A 20,078-nucleotide genomic window follows, 5' to 3' on the forward strand; every position below is an offset into this window, starting at 1 on the left:
AAAGAGCAGGAGCAAAAGAGAAAAAGAGAGGGAGAGAGGGATGGAGAGAGAAGGTCTATAGCTCGAACTTTCAGGGACTACAGATTCGAAAATAATGGGCATTTCTTCATTTTTTTTAATCATTAGGCATAAATGATGATTCTAAATGGAATTTTGAGGTCTTTCTATACCAGTATTTGCCTACTTTAAAGGGAGAAAATTAAAGGGAAGCACAATTCACCCCTTATATATAGGTCACGTATAATTATACGCTCGCGATAACTCAGCAGTTTGCTTCCTGTAATGGCCGCCGTTGGGTTCATGGCGTACTACACCTGTTTACGTGTAAAATCGCGAGAATTCTCTTTGGTAATCATGCTGTGCTTCTCAGGGTCCATGACTGTCATTCACTATGTTGTCATAAACATGCCTGTATTACGATTAATTACTTCAAACTGTAATTCGGTATTGTTCAGAATTGTTACTTTGAACAACAGATTGAAATTGAGATTGAATTACACTGAAACGTACTACATGTGTATATTTATTCTTTGCGCAAATGGCTTGCCATAGTTGACAGAAACGAATTCTGGTGTACTACGAAAACTTGTTACCTCTCGTGATTGTCCCATATCTACCGTACGATGGCGCTTTCTTTTCCACTCGCACGTTCCGAGAAGTAAGGCATGAGTTATCAACGTTAGATTATTTTAATGAAATCACAGTCTTATTTCGCATAATAAAGCTTTATTTTATTGGAAATTTATGAATTTGAATGTGGCGCTATATGAGTGCTATGTGAAGGAGATATTTATGCGTGATAACGTGGGTTATTCTTGAAGGATCGAGAGTGCCTGTGTGCGAGCCGTGATCGAGAAGCTGCAGTAGATCTAACGTGTTATACCACTGCGGCACTAAATTGCACGTAAAGAACCTCATTTGCAATAGGGCCTGCATGTGTTGCACACCAAGCTTGGCCAATGTGCATAGACAGTCAATGCGTTATCGACGTGGTTGGTACACACACGTACAAATGCACACACGTAATTTCACCTTCATTAACATAAGCATTGAGAGAGTGTAGCAATATTAGTAGAACACGTCTTTGAAAGTTTGAGGAAAATGGGACAATCCGTTCAAATCAAAAGTTATGAATTTTTGAAGTTTTTGTGCAGTCACCGCTGGATGAGAAGACTAGATCTACTGCTGTGTTAGCTACACGCAGCCGCTGTAGAGACAGCGGCTGCACCTCTATTCCTTCGCAGACGTTGTCATTTTTCAGTGTGGTTGTGCGACTCCTTCATGAATATCTTTATTAATCGTGGAAAACTACAATACAAGGAAGTATCGTAATCTATGATAATCATTCAATAATCGGTATGCGATTGTTTAATTACGTCAAAAACTCACCGAAATCTGGCTGAAATCAGGTCTGTAAACGTCCTTATTGCTTCACTCCTCATCTGCGTGTTATTATGAATGGCATTCACTCTCGTATACTACAACGTACAACGTAGGTAGTCGGAGAGGCGCCCTCTAGCTCTCCGACTACCTACGTTGTACGTTGTAGTATACGAGAGTGAATGCCATTCAAATAACACGCAGATGAGGAGTGAAGCAATAAGGACGTTTACAGACCTGATTTCAGCCACAAATTTCGGTGAGTTTTTGACGTAATTAAACAAAAAATCACATACCGATTATTGAATGATTATCATAGATTACGATAATTCCTTGTATTTTAGTTTTCCATGATTAATAAAGATATTAATGAAGGAGTCGCACAACCACACTGAAAAATGACAACGTCTGCGAAGGAATGGTGCAGCCGCGTCGCTTCGCGACAGCGGCTGCGTGTAGTTACTGCAGTGTATGATGTCACATGCGTACAACAATACAAGGAAAATATAAAGAGAATTTTCAAACTGAAATAATACATACATACATCATATCTACAGCAATGTATGTGAAATATATCAAATTTCTTTAATCTCAACTTTCATTTCGTTAAATATCTCACAGAATTGCACAAAATCGTGAAATATTTCACCTTGAAAATTCCCCAGTATACGGTCATCGGCTCCAGTATTCGGTCACGCAATGTGCGCGTTCAAGGCAGCTGAAAAACGCACACGTGCGCTACCTTGTTGGCGCAAAATTGCATTGGGGAAGTTGCGGCAACCGTTGGTGACCGAATACTGGGGCCTCGGCACTTGCATTCAACCCTTGTACATTGGGACACTGCATCGGCACGTACGGACATTTTGTTTTTCTTTTGCGTTTTTGAGGATACCATTACACTCCAAGCTTGCGATAAGCGAAAAAACCCGCGAAAGAACGGCGTATTTCTCGATTTTTAGCGCTTTTTTCGGCGACCCGTACTCTTAAAACTGGGCCTTATCCGCGCACGCTTTTGGAAAGTAGCGCCGATTCTGCACTTTTGACGGTAAAATTTGGGATTTTGGATGGATTTTTGGAGGGGGCTAAGGGAGTTTCCTGTTGTGAATGAGTGTGCAAGTATGTGAATTAGTGTGATTTGCGTGTGTTGTGACAGTTGAACTTACTGGCTGGTGATTAGTGATAAGTGACCGAATACCTGTGCCTGACCGAATACTGGTGCCCTTACCCTACTCGATCGATTGTCCGATTTTCCTCAAACTTTCAATGATGTGTTCTACTAATATTGCTGCATTCTCTCAATCCTTATGTTTATGAAGGTGAACTTGTCCTTTAATGTACAATGTATGTCTACGGTACCACTGAGCCTGTTGCTGGTATGAAGAAAATATATCTTGTTTACATTTGATTTGTGCAGTCAAGGATACAAGCATGACCACCGTTTGTGCAAAAACCCAAACTCTTTATTAAATCCTGAAAGTTACTTGTTTGTCGGGCTGACGTTTCGTTGTTTAAAATGAGGGGGCACAGTTTATGGGAACAGGGACGTTCAGCATGCATTGGGTGGCGCTGACAAGCAAAAAAAAAAAAAAAAATGGCTTAACATTTTCTGGTTCCACTTCTGGGGGGCATTTCATGAAGTGTCTTGTCAGATATTTGGTCTGACAAACTGTTAAAAGCTACTGAAATCCTTGTATCTGATTGGGTGAGAGCAAATTTGTCCGACAAAGCTGTCGGACAAAACGCGTCATGAAATGCCCCCCTGGTTCTGGAGTTGACAAGGAGAAAAAGAAGAAAAAAAAAAACACTTTTGGATGGCATTTCTCTACCAAAATTGGTTGACAAGATTCATAGTATTTTATGCCACTCTAACAACATTCATAGCTGCTGACAAGCAAAGATGAATGACAAAAAGTCAAACCCTATATTTTCTCACTAGTATCCTTTTTGCACACAGTCAAATATTGGCACAGGCGGTCAAACTTTGGTACTGTAACTGCATAGAAATCTGTGGTGCTGCTCTCTCGTCGCTATCTGTAGAATTTAATTTTTTTTTTTTTTCTGACTTCAAGCACACACTTGAAAATGACTTTAAACGCATGTTGTGCATTATTTCAAGATTGATAGGCTTTAATTGATCAAAATTCCCAAGTCAAAGTTCTTTTACACCTTATAGTACCACCTTTACTTTGGTTATGTCAGTTAATTGCCAAAACGCTGGTTTTTAATTGTGTATGGCGCAAAGATGAAAGAGTTCTACCAATTTACTTTGCTGATCATGAAGTTTTGCAAATAGTGACATGGAAATGGGCTTAGGGTCTGGACAGCAATCAAACTCTTGCTAGATTTTATCATACAATTTGGGAGGGAGATTTGCCACATTCACCCAGCACATCCATTGGCAGTGATTAACAGAATGAACCATGGTCTATGTGTAGACCCTATCTAGCAGCTACAAAATCTTGTGATAGGCTGTCTCATTTGCAGTCTGGATAAGAGCATGCCCTCCAGCAAAACTTTCTTTGCCGTAGCTATGGGTAAACTCGGCCTAGCGGGTAAACTCGGCCACTTGTAATGACCGTAGTGGCTGAGTCAACCCACTAGGCCAAGTTTACCCATAAATACAGTAATGTTGCTGTTGAATTTTCTTCAAAGCAGCGGTATGTGTCTTTTCTTGCAAATGTACATGTATCAAGGTGTGGTATCAAGACCTGATCACACTCTCAGTAGGTTTGAGACACTGGTTAGTCCTCTGTACTAGCATGTTCTCATGTAGAGTGCAGGAAAGACTTGTATTTGTGTGTGTGTGCCTTTTCTTAGATGTCCTGTCATATCTCTCTTCTCCCTTTCCCCCAAGGAAGACGCCAAAATGTCTGAAGATTGGGGAGCAGAGGCTGATGCTGCGCCTGTGGTGCAACCAGCGGTGGTTGCCGAGATGCCCGAGGTCATGCTCTTTGGCCGATGGAGCTGTGACGAGGTCCAAGTCAGTGACATCAGCTTGACTGTGAGTACAGACAGCTGAAGCCATTTATTCTGACGAGCACTTTCACAAAACTGCATACAGATGGCCTTTTCTTTAATTTTGCCAGAGAGAGTCCTTTGTGAAGTCAGTAGATAAATCAATGGAGGAATGCATGAATTCAGAGATAGTGAGTTGAATTAATTGAAAAGGGGAATAAATTCATAAAAAGTGGTTCTTTGACTTTCGATTGACATGACAGGAACATGCTTGTGTTTCAGGTGTTCCACAAATGCACCTTACCCAATGGTCTGCCATTTCCGAATAGAATTATTCATAACTTGAGAAAATGTTTCACCAAGACCAGAGGACTGCAAAAAAGACCCGACACAACACTCTCCATCTGAACTTTCTCATGCTGTGACGAAAAATCAAAATCACTTGTTTTTTTTTTCTTTTCTCAGGACTACATCCCTGTCAAGGAGAAGTACGCCAAGTACCTCCCCCACAGCTCCGGCCGCTACCAGGTCAAGCGCTTCCGCAAGGCCCAGTGCCCCATCGTCGAGCGCATCACCAACTCCATGATGATGCACGGCAGGAACAACGGCAAGAAGCTGCTGACGATGAGGATCATCAAGCATGCCTTCGAGATCATCCACCTCCTGACAGGAGAGGTGAGGGGGAGGGGCAGATGGAAGGGGGAGGGGGAGAGGCAGTCTCCCCACCTACCAAGGCAGGGGTGCAGCTTCTTAAAACAACTGAATACAGGCGACTCTTGTTATAATGATGTCCTTGAACTGGCAGTTTTCTTTAGTTATATCAAAATTTGTTAACCATAAAGTCAATTTTGCACCATATACTGTACTGATAATCATTTTGGAACCTCAATTTCTACTTTATTGCATTGTCACAAAATTTTTGTTATAACGGTGTTTGTCTTAGCGGGAGCTCCTGGCATATATCTTCTACCCTTTTGTTGGGAGGTTTTGCAATAGCAGTGATTGCAGTTGACAATCATATAATGATTAGTAGCTCTTCTTACCTGTTCATGAGGTTTAAACATGTCGAGACCTCAAATTGGTCATATTTTGATATTGATATTGTAAATCACTTCACAAAAGAAAGAACAATTAACCAATGAGAGATACAAAAAAAAACAAAAAACAAATAAAAACACCAATACAGACATTTGGCTATAGCTACACCATACACTCCGATCAAACTCATACCATTTATTTGTTATTCAATAGCCACTGGAAATAGTGAATGATTTGTTTAAAGGTCCTGTTTACCTTTGGGAGCAGTGATTTCAAAAATGTTCAAGATATCACATTTGATGCATATGTGTAGGTCTGTTGTGTCACAAAACATCCTGCCATATAAAATTTTCGCAATAAAGCCTAAAATATAAGGAGATGTCAGTGTTTTTCTCAATAAACCGTAACTGTATACGGTTTAGTCTGGAACCATTCTTATTATAACTATTGTTCACATTTTGTGTATTTAACAACACTTAACATCAATTATACGGATTAAAATTTTTACAGTGGTTGTTTCTATCCCTGACTCACATTTTAGAACTATTTTAAAACACTAATGCTGGGTTTTTGTTTCATCTGCAAATGGTAAATTATGCCTTTAATTAGCATCAATATTATGTGCCTGTTTCCCCCAAGTATTACAGGGTTGTCTGTATAACTTGTGCAGTATCCATAAAAATGGCTAGGGGTACTGCAGTGACGTTTGGTGGTGTGACCAACCAAAGAGTAATGTTTGAGGTCGCAGGGTCAGGGTCACATTCTAGAATATTTTGATAAAAAGTATTCTTTCACTGACTTACAATGAAATGCCACATGCAATAACACAGAACTTCAATCATTTGAATAGGAACAGATTTAGGATGTCAGAGATCAAGAAGAAATTTTGATATGCCACTTGACACCAAAACTCAAACAGTACAACTGTATGTAACTTGTAGTCATCAAACATGGCATTAGTGTCAGTGACCTATTGTATTTTGGCCAAACTTTTTTCATGGTTAGTGTGGGTGTGATGCACACACAAAGATATAGATTGGTGTTTGGGTCCATGTCCATTGGTGATTTTGATAACTTGTTATTGAACAGCCTCAGATCTTTATAAAGCATGTCAAAAGACACAGACAGGAATGTCACAGGCCTTAACATTTTATCTATTTTCTTGATATTCATCTCCGCGATGCATAGAACCCTCTCCAAGTCCTGGTCAACGCCATCATCAACAGCGGACCCCGAGAGGACTCCACCCGTATCGGTAGGGCCGGTACCGTCCGCCGACAGGCTGTGGATGTGTCACCCCTTCGCAGGGTGAACCAGGTACAAAGCTTGTCTTTCCTGTCAAGTAGACTTGAATTGTGGCAACCATGTTTGATATTGTGTGGAGTGTGATTGTAATATTCCATTCATTGCATATTTCTGAGTTTGACCTCTGTTGTGGATTCATTGACAAATAGGCAAGGCAAGTGATAGGCAAGTGATAACTCCCTGTGTTTCATCTTATATTTTGTACTGTGTCGTTTTCATCTCCTGTAGTGCAGTTTATTCCTGTCCCCTGTTTATTCTTGATGAAATTTTCACAGTTGACAATGATAAAACTGGATGTAGCAATATGAGAGTCATTCTCAGTTGAATAAATGGTTTTTCAGTTTGTTTGGAAAATATGTGGAAATGGTGGGAAATAATAAAAAAATCTTGGAGAATGTAGAGGTATGTTCACATTTTGAATGCCACAATATGTGCTGTTCTTTCTGATACTCTGCATCCAAGATGATGTGCTTTCGGCATATCTTCTATAACTATTAACGTGAACCCTCACTGTGCTTTGGTCGCCAGTTAGTGCGCATGTCCACTGGAGCTCTTTCTTTACTGATTGGCACAAATGTCTGCAAACCAATTTTCATTGAATAAAGATTACGTTATCCTCTCTATCTCGATTGTATTACCATAACCTTCAGGTTGGACTGGGGCACATTGTTACACCCTAATGGGGTGGCTAACAAACAGTTGGGCCAAGGTTAGGGGAATAGACTAAATGATAAGCAAAGAATGGCAAGTTACAGCCAAGTGCCAGGGTATGGATAAGGTTAAGTTACACTAGTGTAGGAGAATAATTAATGATTGCATCCTGTTATGGTGATTAACATCACATCTCTCTGTGGTAATCCCTCTCCAGGCCATCTGGCTGCTCTGCACCGGTGCCCGCGAGGCCGCCTTCAGGAACATCAAGACCATCGCAGAGTGCCTGGCTGACGAACTCATCAACGCCGCCAAGGTGAGTTGCTCTGTTCTTGAAGGAGACATCCAGATGATTTTCAGACTTTTGCATTTTAACATGGTATCTGTTATTTGGTTATACTGGGTTTAGAGTTCCAGAATTTATAGTGACTGGGATGAGGAGAAAGATTGTTTTCAAAAGTCATAACAAATCACAGTGAACAAGGATGATGACATGGCAGCTTCACATAAGAATGCATGATTGGTTGCTCACAGAAGCACAACAAAATAAATAGAGCATGCATGAATTCTACACAGGCGAACTTATTAAGCTAGTGGTATTGTAATGGAATTACATTGCTCCATTACTGGATATATGTGAGCCTCCTATGTCATCAATCTTGTTCAGTGTAATGTGTTTTTTTTTCAGAGTATATATTGTCTGCTCAAGGACCGCAATAAATTCCAAATATCAATTTGTGGCTTTATCAATTTTTGTACTACATATTGTAAAATTCTGTAAAATTATCTTGAATGTCCCTGTAAGAGCTATCGGTATCACCACCGTCTCTACGAAGCAAAGAAAAAAAAAGTATCTTTATCACCATTTTCACAAGGCAATAATTATCACCACTACCACTGTCTTCATAATGCAATCACATTCATAATCGCCATTGTTGATATAACAAAGAAAGTGCCATCACCACCACTGTATCCATAATATGGAAATCCAAGAATAAGAACATTTATGAGTGTGGAGTCTCTTGTATAATAAAACAAAAGCAAAAACAAAACACCCCAAAATGGATGATTGTAATGGGTCTAGGGCAGATACCCCCTGGGCAATTACCCCGGACCCCTCCCCTGACCCTATCTCTAATCCTAATCTTGATTCTAATCCAAACCCTAAACCTAACCCTAAACCTAACCCTAACCCCTAGTTTTTACTCTGACCTTATCACTAACCATGGCATGCATTTTGAAGAAGATTTGGGTAAGTGCATAATATATTTACATGCCTCCAATAAATCTTTCTCTCACTGTTCAGGGCTCATCCAACTCGTACGCCATCAAGAAGAAGGATGAACTGGAACGTGTCGCGAAGTCCAACCGTTAAGGGAGGTTCACGCCTGCATGGCACCGCATGTCTTGTGGCCATGCCAGTGCAGAGACAAGACGATAGACCATCTGTCGCACATCTTGAAAATTGTCTCTGTTAACAGTAGTGTAAATTAAAGAGATCACACACACAAAAGCAAACAAGGCTTACTCTGTGCTATTTGATATTTTTGTCTGTGTTTCCACTCTGCTGTTGATGGTTCCGTTTTGCCTGGATGGTGTATTATGGTGTCAATTTGTGTTCATTCGCACATTGGAAATTACCTCTGTAGTACTAATACAACAGGATGGTGGGTTTTATCCATTCAAATACAGTAACATATTGGCCATTTTTGCCAGTACACATGTATATCTTAACATGGGAGTATGCTGTATACTGTGAGTGGACATGGTGTTTATCTGATGTCTTGTCAGTCATGTTGTGGGGCTATTGTTGCTAGTGGAAGTGGTTTTTGTTGGTGGTGTTTTTACATTATTAGGAAGCCAGAGGAAGTTGCATAATATGTTATGTCAGTTACATTATGCTCCCTGGTTCATGTAGCAAATAGAGAGTGTGAGTGTGTAAGCGAGTGTGAGTCCATGTGTGAATGTTTGGTAAACAAGGTTGTTTTGTGTGTGTGTGTGTGTGTGTGGGCGTGTGGGTGGGTGTGAGTGTGTGTGTGTGTTTTCTAGATATGAGTTTATATATACACTAGAAACAAGATATTTGCCATTAGATTTAACTGTGCGGATGGATCTGAGTTGTGGGCTGTACATAAGGATGCTTTGGAAAAATTGTACTAGTGAAGACTCATGGGGATATTTGAGCATTAAAAAATTGAGATTTTGTAAGTGTATGTCTTGGGGAGAGGAAAGGAAGGAAACATGCAGAGAAGATGTCATCAGCATTAATTAGTCCAAATGTAGAGATGGAGTATGAAGAAGAGCTTATGGACTAGAACATCAGGAAAACACTCATATGGAATCATACAAATTGTTTTAAATGATTGTGAGAGATTGAGGAAAATATTAGACTTTGAATGACAAAATACAATGTAAAAATGTTTTCATGTAATGCAACACCCTGTTAGGATCACATACCAGCCAATTGTCATGACTACATACAGTATGATGGAGGCAATAGACCAATTCTGTTATGTATCAAGAAATCTTCATGGACGTGGTAACGAGCTACTTGGTTTACCTGTTGATGTTTGTTTTTGGTTTTTTTCTGACCTCCAACATTGAAACAGAAAGGTGTGCATGAGAGATGCACATGTTCTGTAATTGGTCTACTTAACACAGAATTTGAGGTCCAACTGGATATTCCTTTTTGCGAGGCCACCAAGTATTGATTCAGTTTCCATGCCCTTGATAAAACTGGTCAAGGGTACATTATTTCAACATGACAACAGATGTCTGTTTGTCAGAAGTTTGAGCTTTGCTTCATAAGATTTTTGTTTCCTGTATCAATGAAACACAGGCATAGTACAGTTGTACTATCTCCAAACCTATTACAGGAGTAATACATTTACACTTTTTTCTTCTTTTTTTTCAGCAAGTAAGTTATTAGCCAAATTTGTTTGAACTTACCTCATCACTCACACACACACGGGTTCATAAACACACACAGACATCACAACAGGGTTATAAGAGGATGTCCTTAAAAGGGAAATTCCATCTTCGGGTTACTTTGTATGAAAAGAGACAAATTAGGTAGTACATTGTACATGTAGATCAGTGAAAATTGGGGGGGGGGGGTTGACAAACACAAAAATTATATCTGTTTAAGTTTAGAGAGCAGGACGAATTGGTAATTCTGTGTGAAATGGATGTTCAAGCAGCTCTCCACTCTGTATAGTCAAAACTTTCAATTTTCTAATGAGAGAAAAAAAAAAAATCTTCAGGTCTGTTCTTTGTATATCATAAGAGTAATATTGTTTCGCATGTCCTCAGTGAATAAGTTGTTTGCCAGAATATTTGAGAAAATTACACTTAAAGTTTTGTCTACAAATCAAATGGAGAGCAGCTGCTCATTACCTTTGTCACAGTGTTGCCAATTTGTCTTTCTAAACTTGATCAGTTCATAATTTTGTGTGTGTGTGTGTATGTGTGATTTTTCTTCCCCAAAAGAATTCAGCTGATCTACAGTACTTCTCAGATTTTTCCTGTTTACACAAAAGCAATATCAGGGAGAAATTTCCCTGTAAAATGTGAAAAATAAAAATCACACATTACTGTCCTAGCGAGGTTCCCTCAGCACTGCATGCTTTAAGAAAATCTCTCTTGGGGGAAATATAACTACCACAGGGACATCGAGTGCGATATTACACCTCAACAAGGCAATATTCGTATGCTATTGTTATGCGCTAAAAATGCCAAACAGCCTTTAAACAGGCATTTCTGTCTCTACTTGGTCACAAGCTTTGGTCAAGTAAAACTGCTTAGCTCCTCACACACTCAATCATGCAATCCAGTGCTTGTACTGTATATTGAATTCAAGATCAAACACTATTTACCTGCACCACAGAACACCTTCACATCGCAACCAGCACTTCACAGAAGAACTATGTCAGGTATATTCACGTCTGGTTTTACACACTTTTTAATTTCTTACCATGCTGTACAAAATCATGTTAACTGTACATGGGGAGAGTTTGCACATTGGGAAGCTAAAAACAAAACTGCAAACCAAATGGAACACATTATAAGTGTCTAGTACTACACATGGATTGGGTGCTTACACAATCATGCTTGGTGCAAGCAGACAAGTGCAAACACAGAGAAAATTATGCACACTAGCAACAACAAAAAAGATGTGATCAGAAGTTACAATCACAAATTTCCCTAAAACAAGGAAACTAGAGAGGTCTTGAATGATGTCCACATGGGCATTCCTCCACCAGGCCTTATCAACAATTTCTTACACAAAGGATTGTTTTTTTGACCTATCATTTGGAAAGAAAGTGACTTTGAAGCCTTAAAAAAAAAAGTACAAACGTTCTTTCAAATGTCAAGACTGCACTAATACATTATGCCTAAGCACCCAAATGCTAACACAGTGGGTGATGTCAAGGCCATATGTAATACTTGTATAACACTACTACTGTAAAAGTGGAAATTTTCATGATTTTGCACAACCAGAAACTAGTGCAAAAATAACAGCACGCAAACATTTTTGCATGCCATATGTTTCTATAGTTGATGTCTCGATTCCATGGAATTAAAAACATGTGAAACTTGTATCACCCGGCCGAGTGCGAAAAATTACTCGCAAGAAAATATCCACTTTTACAGTATGTACTTTATGACGATAACAAAGAAAGTTTCCCTCCCACAATGCTCCACGAATTGGAGAGGTACTCTCACATGAGGGATATACATGTTATCGAGCTTTAGATCTGTGATACAGACAGTAAGATGACGGCTGCACTGACCCTTCTCCTCCCTCCCTGCGTCGTATTGCAAAATAGCTTGAGATTTTGCGAAGACACAGCCTATAAAAGTAAAATAGTGCCCCCACATGTCATTTGTCATAACGGCATCAAGTCGCTCTCTGCATCGAGAATTTGAGCAGGCACTGCAATGACCCAGAACCATCGTGAAAACTCAAGACGACACAAAACTGGTTTTGGTAAGCGGTCCTTGCACATGCGCACAACAATTTTTTTTTTTCTCTCTCTCTGTCTGTGTTGCAGATTTAAAACTCCCTACTCCAGACAGCAAAACTTAGGAGGTCATCGCCATTGATTACAATGCATCTTGTTAATTTTTGTTACCATCCTTGAATATTTGAGCTCCAGAAGAGCTAACCCTTTATACGTAATAGGAAGCAAATCCATTCATACTTAGGAGCACAACAGCAATGACATTCACCATAGATTCCTGTAAATGTATGGACCATTGATTAAGATTACTACGGCATGTAGAGAAAAACTTTCGTACAGATGTCAAGCAATTACACTGGCACAAACTTCCAACCATACTTATCTATGGTTTCATGAATATCGATTGAGAATTTATGAGGCTTATTTGCAAGAAGTTATTGAGATAAAATGGAATTGTATAATGATATCACAAACAGTTGAAAATGGACCATTCAGCAGATAGTATTAATCAAAGCTCCTTGTCCTTGCACGTACACTGGAATATCTTTCCTGACATTACATCAACACCAAACTCTTTGATGTACAAGTACAATGTACAAGTACAATGTTCAAGACACAAATAAAGGCATAACTTGAGACACACACACACACAAAAAAGACTTTCTAGGACAGCAAACATTATTAAATCAGGAGCTTTCATGTCCCTGGTGCAGTTTCTCTGTTCCAATCCAGACACACCAGAGAGCAGATCCTCATACTGTAAAACCAGAAATTTTTACGAATGTCGCGGAGCCAAGATTCGTGGAATTAAAATGCACATGGAAGTTCTTGTCTACACTATGCATTGAATGCCAGTGGCAATTCTCAAAACTTTCACTCCGCGAATATTTCTGGTTTTACAGTATTTATTGGATTGTCAAAAAAAAAAAAAAAAGACAACACTGAATCACTCTTGTTCACCATTAAATGAACGTGCCTACTGTTATTCCATAGGAGGATTCAATACATCAGACTGAGGTAAAAAAAAAAGTTATCCACACAGAAGCAGGAAAGATGAAATACCATCCTTCTATCATCCTCACTTATTAGCCTAAAATGGTCTTTTGAACAGGTCTTGCTTGCACACTCAGTGTATGTCTACAAAGAGAGACTTTTTGGAGGAGAAAAAAAAGGATGCATGAATAAATAATCCTGTTTGTCTCTTTATCCTTAACATTTGTAAATATCTTTTATCCATTATCCAAGATAGGGATATACAGATAAAGATTTGGGATAAGGAATGGAGTTGGCCATCAGGGATAGAGTTCAAGAGAAGAATTTGGATCTGGGTTAAGCTTACAGCTAGAGGAATGGATTAACTATTCCAAGTATCATTCTTTTTTTTTTTTTTAACTTAAACTTTCATCATCTATGTAGTTTTGACAAGCTCACTGATGTCTTCCTGTCAAATGAAGCAAGAATGAAGTCCAACCAGCAAAAGGATAAATTGGACATTAAACAACAACAACAACAACAAAATATGATACATGTGAGACAGTAATTCTTCCGTGGGGTTGAGAGGACTTTGCTTTTCCTTTGTAATTTTCTCTCTTTTTCACATTTACTGCTGCTGCCACCATGCTGGATGGTGATTTGGTTAACCAAATAATTGATTAACCCTGAGATCCTATTTTCATAGAGGGGTGTGCAATAGTTGTAGGTTACAATACTCCCAGTTACCATAGTAACAAGTAAATGATGACTCCAGCGACACTTCATGGCAGAGGCATAAAAAAAAACCACACAGCTGATTGTTGTTGTGTTTTTTTTGTACTACTATTACCATGGAAACAGCAATCATTGTATGCTGCACATGTTGCACAATGCCTTATGAAAAGGGGCATCAGGGACAGGGGTAGGGTTGATGTGGGGAGGGGAGTGTTTCTGTTATGTTTTCGCTGCAAGCTTCATGTGCGCCTTGGAGAACTCCTGTTGCAACTTGCCCAACTTGTCTCTGTGAGCTTCCTGTTTCTTCTCCAAGTCCTTGATGAGATTGTCATGCCTCTTCCTGATTGGTCATTAAAAAAAAAAGAAAAAGAAAAGGAAAATTAAATGTTTTGAAAATAGAAAGGAAAAGTTGCACTCATCCTAAAGCAGAATAGAATAGACTTGCAATTTATGAACTTGCTAATACAAAACCTTGCCAGAACAATGGATTGCATGTACATGTAACCTATAGCAATGAAGTCCAATAAAATTGCAAAACATTGATATTTCTGATTAAAGATTTCATTGAATTCTCCAGCGTCCTCGCTTCCTAATGATATCTAATTTGTACCACTTGCATTTCCAATTTATAGATATGCCCAATAAATGGGGGTAAAAAAGCTAGTCACAAAATAGGTACTCAAAAAGTACTGAAAAAAAAAGGCTTTGAAGTCCAGATATGGTCGAGTGTGCTACAGATTTGCATGAAAACACAGTGGTCAAGTCCACTTACAATCGTACCAAAGTATCACAATTCATTAAAAAAGAAAAACAGTTTTGAAAGTCAAAATACACTATTGACACTGAAACAAACACACATTTCTTATTTTTTCAATCCAATTAATATTGGCAGTCTTCCCAAGAATGTGTGTTAAAAGGGTAACCTGTAATGAATGCCCAAAGTCTGTAAAAAGAGATGGTATTGCATGAACATGGTGATTCATCAACCTCCTACATTCAAAAACTGCAAATTGGATCATTGCATGTCGTGTCCTGTACGCTTGTAATAATTCTTTTCTGTTACAATTGATAGTTCAAATTCAGTCGGAGCAATACACATCATCAGCAAATACAACAGAGTGTATCATTCAACATATTCAGCATAACATTGAACAGACTGCGTGATCATGAATATACACAAATGTATTACTATAAAGGTGGAAATTTTTGCGCAAGTTATTTTTGCGCTCGGCTGGGCAAGATGAATTTTGTGTGTTTTTCAATCTGTAGAATCAAAACATTAGACAGTGTTACATATGACAAGCAAAATTATTTGTGCGCTTTTCTTTTCACACTAATTTCTAGTTGAGTGAAATGTGCGAAAATTTCCACACCATGAAAATTTAAACTTTTACTGTTAACTTCAACTGAAAATTTTTCTTGTTTCATGGTAATTTGCCTGAGGTTTACGAAGTGCTGTAATAAAGTTAGAATTCCCCCTTTCACTTGACAGTGACAGTACTCACACTTCCCCGCTGATGTATTCTATCCTTTTGCCAACAGTAGCCTTTGCCTCCTCCACATCTTGTCTGATCAGCACAGGACCCATCATCTTGAATACTTTGTCGTCTGAGCTGAGCAAATCAAGCTCCTAGGAGGATGGGGGGGGGGGGGGGGGGGTTAAGAAAGAAACACAGTACACAAAGATAGGATGAGTAGATAGTTGAGGCCTGTATCTTATTTGGAAATATTGTACCTGTCATCCCCACAAGGTTTGACCTACCTTTTCCATTCACAATGCAACCCACACTCACTTTGCTGCTGCCCATGGCAAAATTGTTTGGCACTGTTTGTGATGCACATACAACCATTCATTGGAACCACCATCAAGCTACAGAAAAATTGCTCTTTAACAATGGTCTGGCCTGCTAGATACAAATTACATTTCACTTGTGGCCAAACAGATTGTTCCGATTAACAAATGAACGTCATGCAACAAAAGTCAAAAAGTTTGTGCTGTGAGAGCCGAGTGGGGGTTCTGCAGTTATGCAAAGGTAGAAAATTCAAAATGTGGAGTGTGAATTATTTCTAGCGACATTTCTGCTGACTCATAGCACAGTTACTCAGCAACTCTCCCCATAATGTTCAATGCATTTTCCAAAATCACAATTCTTTTGCTGTCAGTGAGAAGAGGCTTTTAAATGGTGTTTGTCCACTGACTGCATTGCTCCACCTGGACAAACATAAATAATTACTTGCATCGAGTTGTCGTTCTACTGGTTCATTTACCACTAAATTCCATACATGTATGTGTCATTGCCTTTTGCTGGCTCTGCGCACTTTGTGATATAGTCAAATCTGTTTTAACAAACCTGTCGAAAGTGGCCACTTGCTGTATGTGGCCATTACAAATTCGTAAGTACAGTATACAATATTGCATGTATTGCACTTTGTTCATTTCTAGTTTGTACACAAGTCTCAAGGGAGACCAACTATTCACAGAATGACGTACCTTGCTGTCGAGTATGAAAATTAAAATACATACAATACTTACTGACCTACACTGCATATGGTACTTTTTTAATCAGCGCATAGAGAAGCATGTGCTTATTATGCGCTCTGTAAATGTAGTATTATTAATCACGGGGATTTCTTTGTGATCATGTATCATTTTGTATGTTCTCCATCTTGCTCAGTGATATCAAACTACTACTTCTAGTCTACATGTACATTCAAGTGATTTTAAGTATCTATTTTGTATAATTTAGAATGCAAATGGTACTTGCAAAGATATTTTTCTTACAGCTTCACGCAACTTGCAATGCACTTAACCAAACACTGAACCATTGTTCTTACAACTGTTCACACTGCAAGATGAGATGAAAATACTCACTTCTTTGACCATGTTGTTTTCATTCAGTTGCCCATCAAGCTGCTTTCTTACAGTTATAGCCTTTTGGTAGTCTGAAAGAGAAATCATAATGGGTCGGAACATGGTATGTAAACAAATCAAAGCAAAGCAACACTCACAAAGTTGAGTAATTTGCCCCTCTTACACTGATCATTAGGGACAGTGAAACACTGGGGTAGCCTATAAATTCATCTATTTAAAAACATTGACTTCAAAATATGAAATTTATACTTAAAGGCACACAAACAATGTTTACATATATATATATATACATTGTAGGTCCAATTATTGAAAGCGAATGAAGAGTTCTAATTTACATAAAATTTTATTGAAAAACACTAGATCTACAAGTTAATCAAGTAAATGTATTGAACATACTAACTCGTTACACTTAGGATAGAGGGGCAGATACCTACAGTATTAGTAACCCTTCTAATTGTCTAGACCCTTTGCGGGCTAAACTGCCACAGGTAGAATTTAGTAAGTTTAATTAACACTCCAAAATCAACAAATGTTGCTGTCTTCACTCAGTATCAAACTCAATTGAATTTACCTCAACCGTCTCAATGGCAATTCCCAGATTCTACAGGCTAGATCTACAGACACTTACCCAGCCAGAGTAAATTACGCGATTATATTAGATCAAATTTTCATGTCCACATCAAAATCTTGTACTTTTATACAATAAACAATGTCAAACAGTAAAGGCACTAACGTAACGTTAGATATAACGTAAGGTCAGTTGAATGTCAGGATCACGTCCACTTTTTCACTCCTTACATTGGTCTCTGAAAAACAATAAGTTCAGGTGGCCTGACACTGTCAGCTTCTAAGGTAAAATACGGGTTCTAATTCAATCCTTCGAGTGGGAGCACCCCTCAATTGTCATGCCATGGGCGGGTTTCCCGGACTGAATTGTCACACCATCTCATAGAGATAGACCTAGTCATAAGTCATATAAAAATCTTACCAAACACCATTCACAGTATATGGGACCGATAGAAGCGTGGTTGCTATAGCAGAGAAAGACACGATTTTGAAATACATTTTACACGTTACGTTTTCGAAAGAAAATGTAAATTTGACTGCTGTATATACAACTTACCCTTTTCTGACACTTTGAACTTCTCCAGCTCCTCCTGAAGCTGTTTTTGGAGTTCTTCGCTGGCCATTTTCCCCTCCCTTTTTCGGAGCTGCAAGGCGTGAACTGATCGATCAAAGAATAATTTGATCGATTATACCAATTGTGGGTCAGTTGCATGCCCCCCCCCCCCCCCAATTTCATGAAACAATAATCGGAGGGGTCGGTGCATTAGTGCTAACCCACACAATGTTCATTTTGAGACAATCGCTTTTGAAAGTTTGAAAAAATCCATAAATCAGGTTAATGACTCGAGAAGGACAATTTTTTCGTATATGAACCTTTACATACTCAAGATTGAATAGTGTCTTGGGGAAATTTACTACACTGATATTTTGGTGGATTCAAGAGGATTTTTCAAGTCACATTTTGAATTTGTGGCTTAGCACTTTATTGCAGCCAAATCCGTCGTGTATACATATACTCTTTATTTTTTGAAAACTCACAAAATATCAATATCTCTTCGCTAAAAATGGAAAATTAGTGTAATATTTGAGTTTCCTTCCTTTGTGACGTGAAATTAAAATAAGATATACTTGTTTTTAACTGTCTGTACTGTATAATCTGTGTGAATTATGAAGACAAACTTTGCATATATTTCAGACGCACACACGCGCACAGAATCAATCATATACGCATAAAGACATCTTGAAATGTGGATATTAAACAATTTCAACAATTCAAGTTTTAAAAGACAAAGCATTCAGTGTCATACAAAATAATAATATGATTTGTTGGGGGGGGGGGGGAGGGGTTATACCTCATTGAGGATTTTACATTTTCCGTGTACCTAAAAGCAGGGAAAGAGTCCCTTCTTGAGCATTATGAATGTAACGCATTTTAAATTTAGAGTATCTAGATCAGAGAAAATAAAGTAAAATGGTACATATCAACATTATTCCAGAGAATATCATGTCTTTGTTAAGGGGAATAAAATAATATAAAGTAGACATTAAGGCCTTGTTTAGCTGTATTGGTCTTCTTGTTTAGGGTATCAAAGTCACCAATAGTACTCTAAAATCCTTCTTTGCATGACAACGAATTTACCCAAAAAAATAGTGTTGCATGAGAATTGTTTATATGACTGTACATGCCTCAATTAATCCTCCTCATGTTCGTTAGTAAATGCAGGCTGTGTGAAATTATGCAGGAAAGTTCTTATCACAAAAGGAATGACTAACTCTTAATGGCCAAAAATCTATGAAAAGAATATTTTTAAAAATTGGGAAAAACCTCTTTGGAAGCCTGAACACTTATAGATTTCGCAAATTCCGACAGATCATACATGCTGAAATACAATGTGCCGAATAAGACCAAAATAGTCTACGTATTATATCAAGTTGGTGTGTTTATACACATACATTTTACCCCATATGCATGTTTTCAGACTACATTTGGATCATGAAGATGAAGATCATTTAGGAACAAGAAAAAAAAAATGTTCTCATGTCAAAGCTGTTACGGTGACAAAAACATACACGAAAAAGTGAAAAATCTATTATATGCTTTCAATAGTTTTATCAATCACAAATCTCCAAACTAATTTGAAGGAAACTTTCTTTTTTGTAAATTAATCTTGAAAACAACCCTGTGAAAAAAAAAAACAACTCTGAAATTTGTAACAGAATACAGCAAATACATTTTCTTTCCAACATGGAGACTTCATCATAAAAGTGCATGATTACTACCGAGGTTAAAGGGTAAATTCAGTAGCGGAAAAAGGGAGCTATTGACTCACAATTAAATTACGTTAAAAAAACACGATACTACTGTATAAGCATTGATGCTTTAAATTCCGCTTCGATTGCTTTCATCGTTTATTGATTTAAATTGAGAAACCGTATAGAGGTAACAACAGCGTGGAACTGTGAATTTTATACGACAGCGTTAGATTTGAAAAATAATGTTTGCAGTTATATCATAAATGTAATATCCTTTCAAAGGATGTTAAATGTAAGTATCGTGTCTCGGTTATGTAAGAAACTACAGGGAAGCACAGCTGTATTGACAGCGGCAGGATCTTTTTTTTTTTTTTTTTGAAAATTTG

At 38.3% G+C, this 20,078-nt stretch overlaps 2 protein-coding genes across 3 annotated transcripts; one reads left to right on the top strand and one right to left on the bottom strand.

Annotated features, from left to right (window-relative positions):
* The first annotated feature begins 633 nt into the window (after positions 1-633).
* LOC140241266 (small ribosomal subunit protein uS7) lies at positions 634-8,850 on the top strand. Of its 2 annotated transcripts, none has more exons than XM_072321013.1 (6): positions 634-658; positions 4,235-4,381; positions 4,801-5,010; positions 6,562-6,690; positions 7,547-7,645; positions 8,636-8,850. In XM_072321013.1, exons 2-6 carry the CDS (start codon positions 4,247-4,249, stop codon positions 8,702-8,704), a joined length of 642 nt encoding a protein of 213 aa, XP_072177114.1. In that variant the 5' UTR covers positions 634-658; positions 4,235-4,246; the 3' UTR covers positions 8,705-8,850. The 2 variants fall into 2 exon arrangements, with proteins under 2 accessions (XP_072177114.1, XP_072177116.1); XM_072321015.1 differs by having other exon boundaries at positions 647-663.
* Positions 8,851-11,274: 2,424 nt separating this feature from the next.
* Positions 11,275-18,111, bottom strand: LOC140240792 (prefoldin subunit 6-like). The gene is made up of 4 exons (XM_072320567.1): positions 17,996-18,111; positions 16,873-16,943; positions 15,506-15,630; positions 11,275-14,340 (listed from the first exon to the last, which is right to left on the bottom strand). Exons 1-4 carry the CDS (start codon positions 18,060-18,062, stop codon positions 14,220-14,222), a joined length of 384 nt encoding a protein of 127 aa, XP_072176668.1. The 5' UTR covers positions 18,063-18,111; the 3' UTR covers positions 11,275-14,219.
* Positions 18,112-20,078: the final 1,967 nt, after the last annotated feature.

The sequence above is a fragment of the Diadema setosum genome, chromosome 17 (assembly GCF_964275005.1).
Source record: "Diadema setosum chromosome 17, eeDiaSeto1, whole genome shotgun sequence".
Lineage (NCBI taxonomy): Eukaryota > Metazoa > Echinodermata > Echinoidea > Diadematoida > Diadematidae > Diadema > Diadema setosum.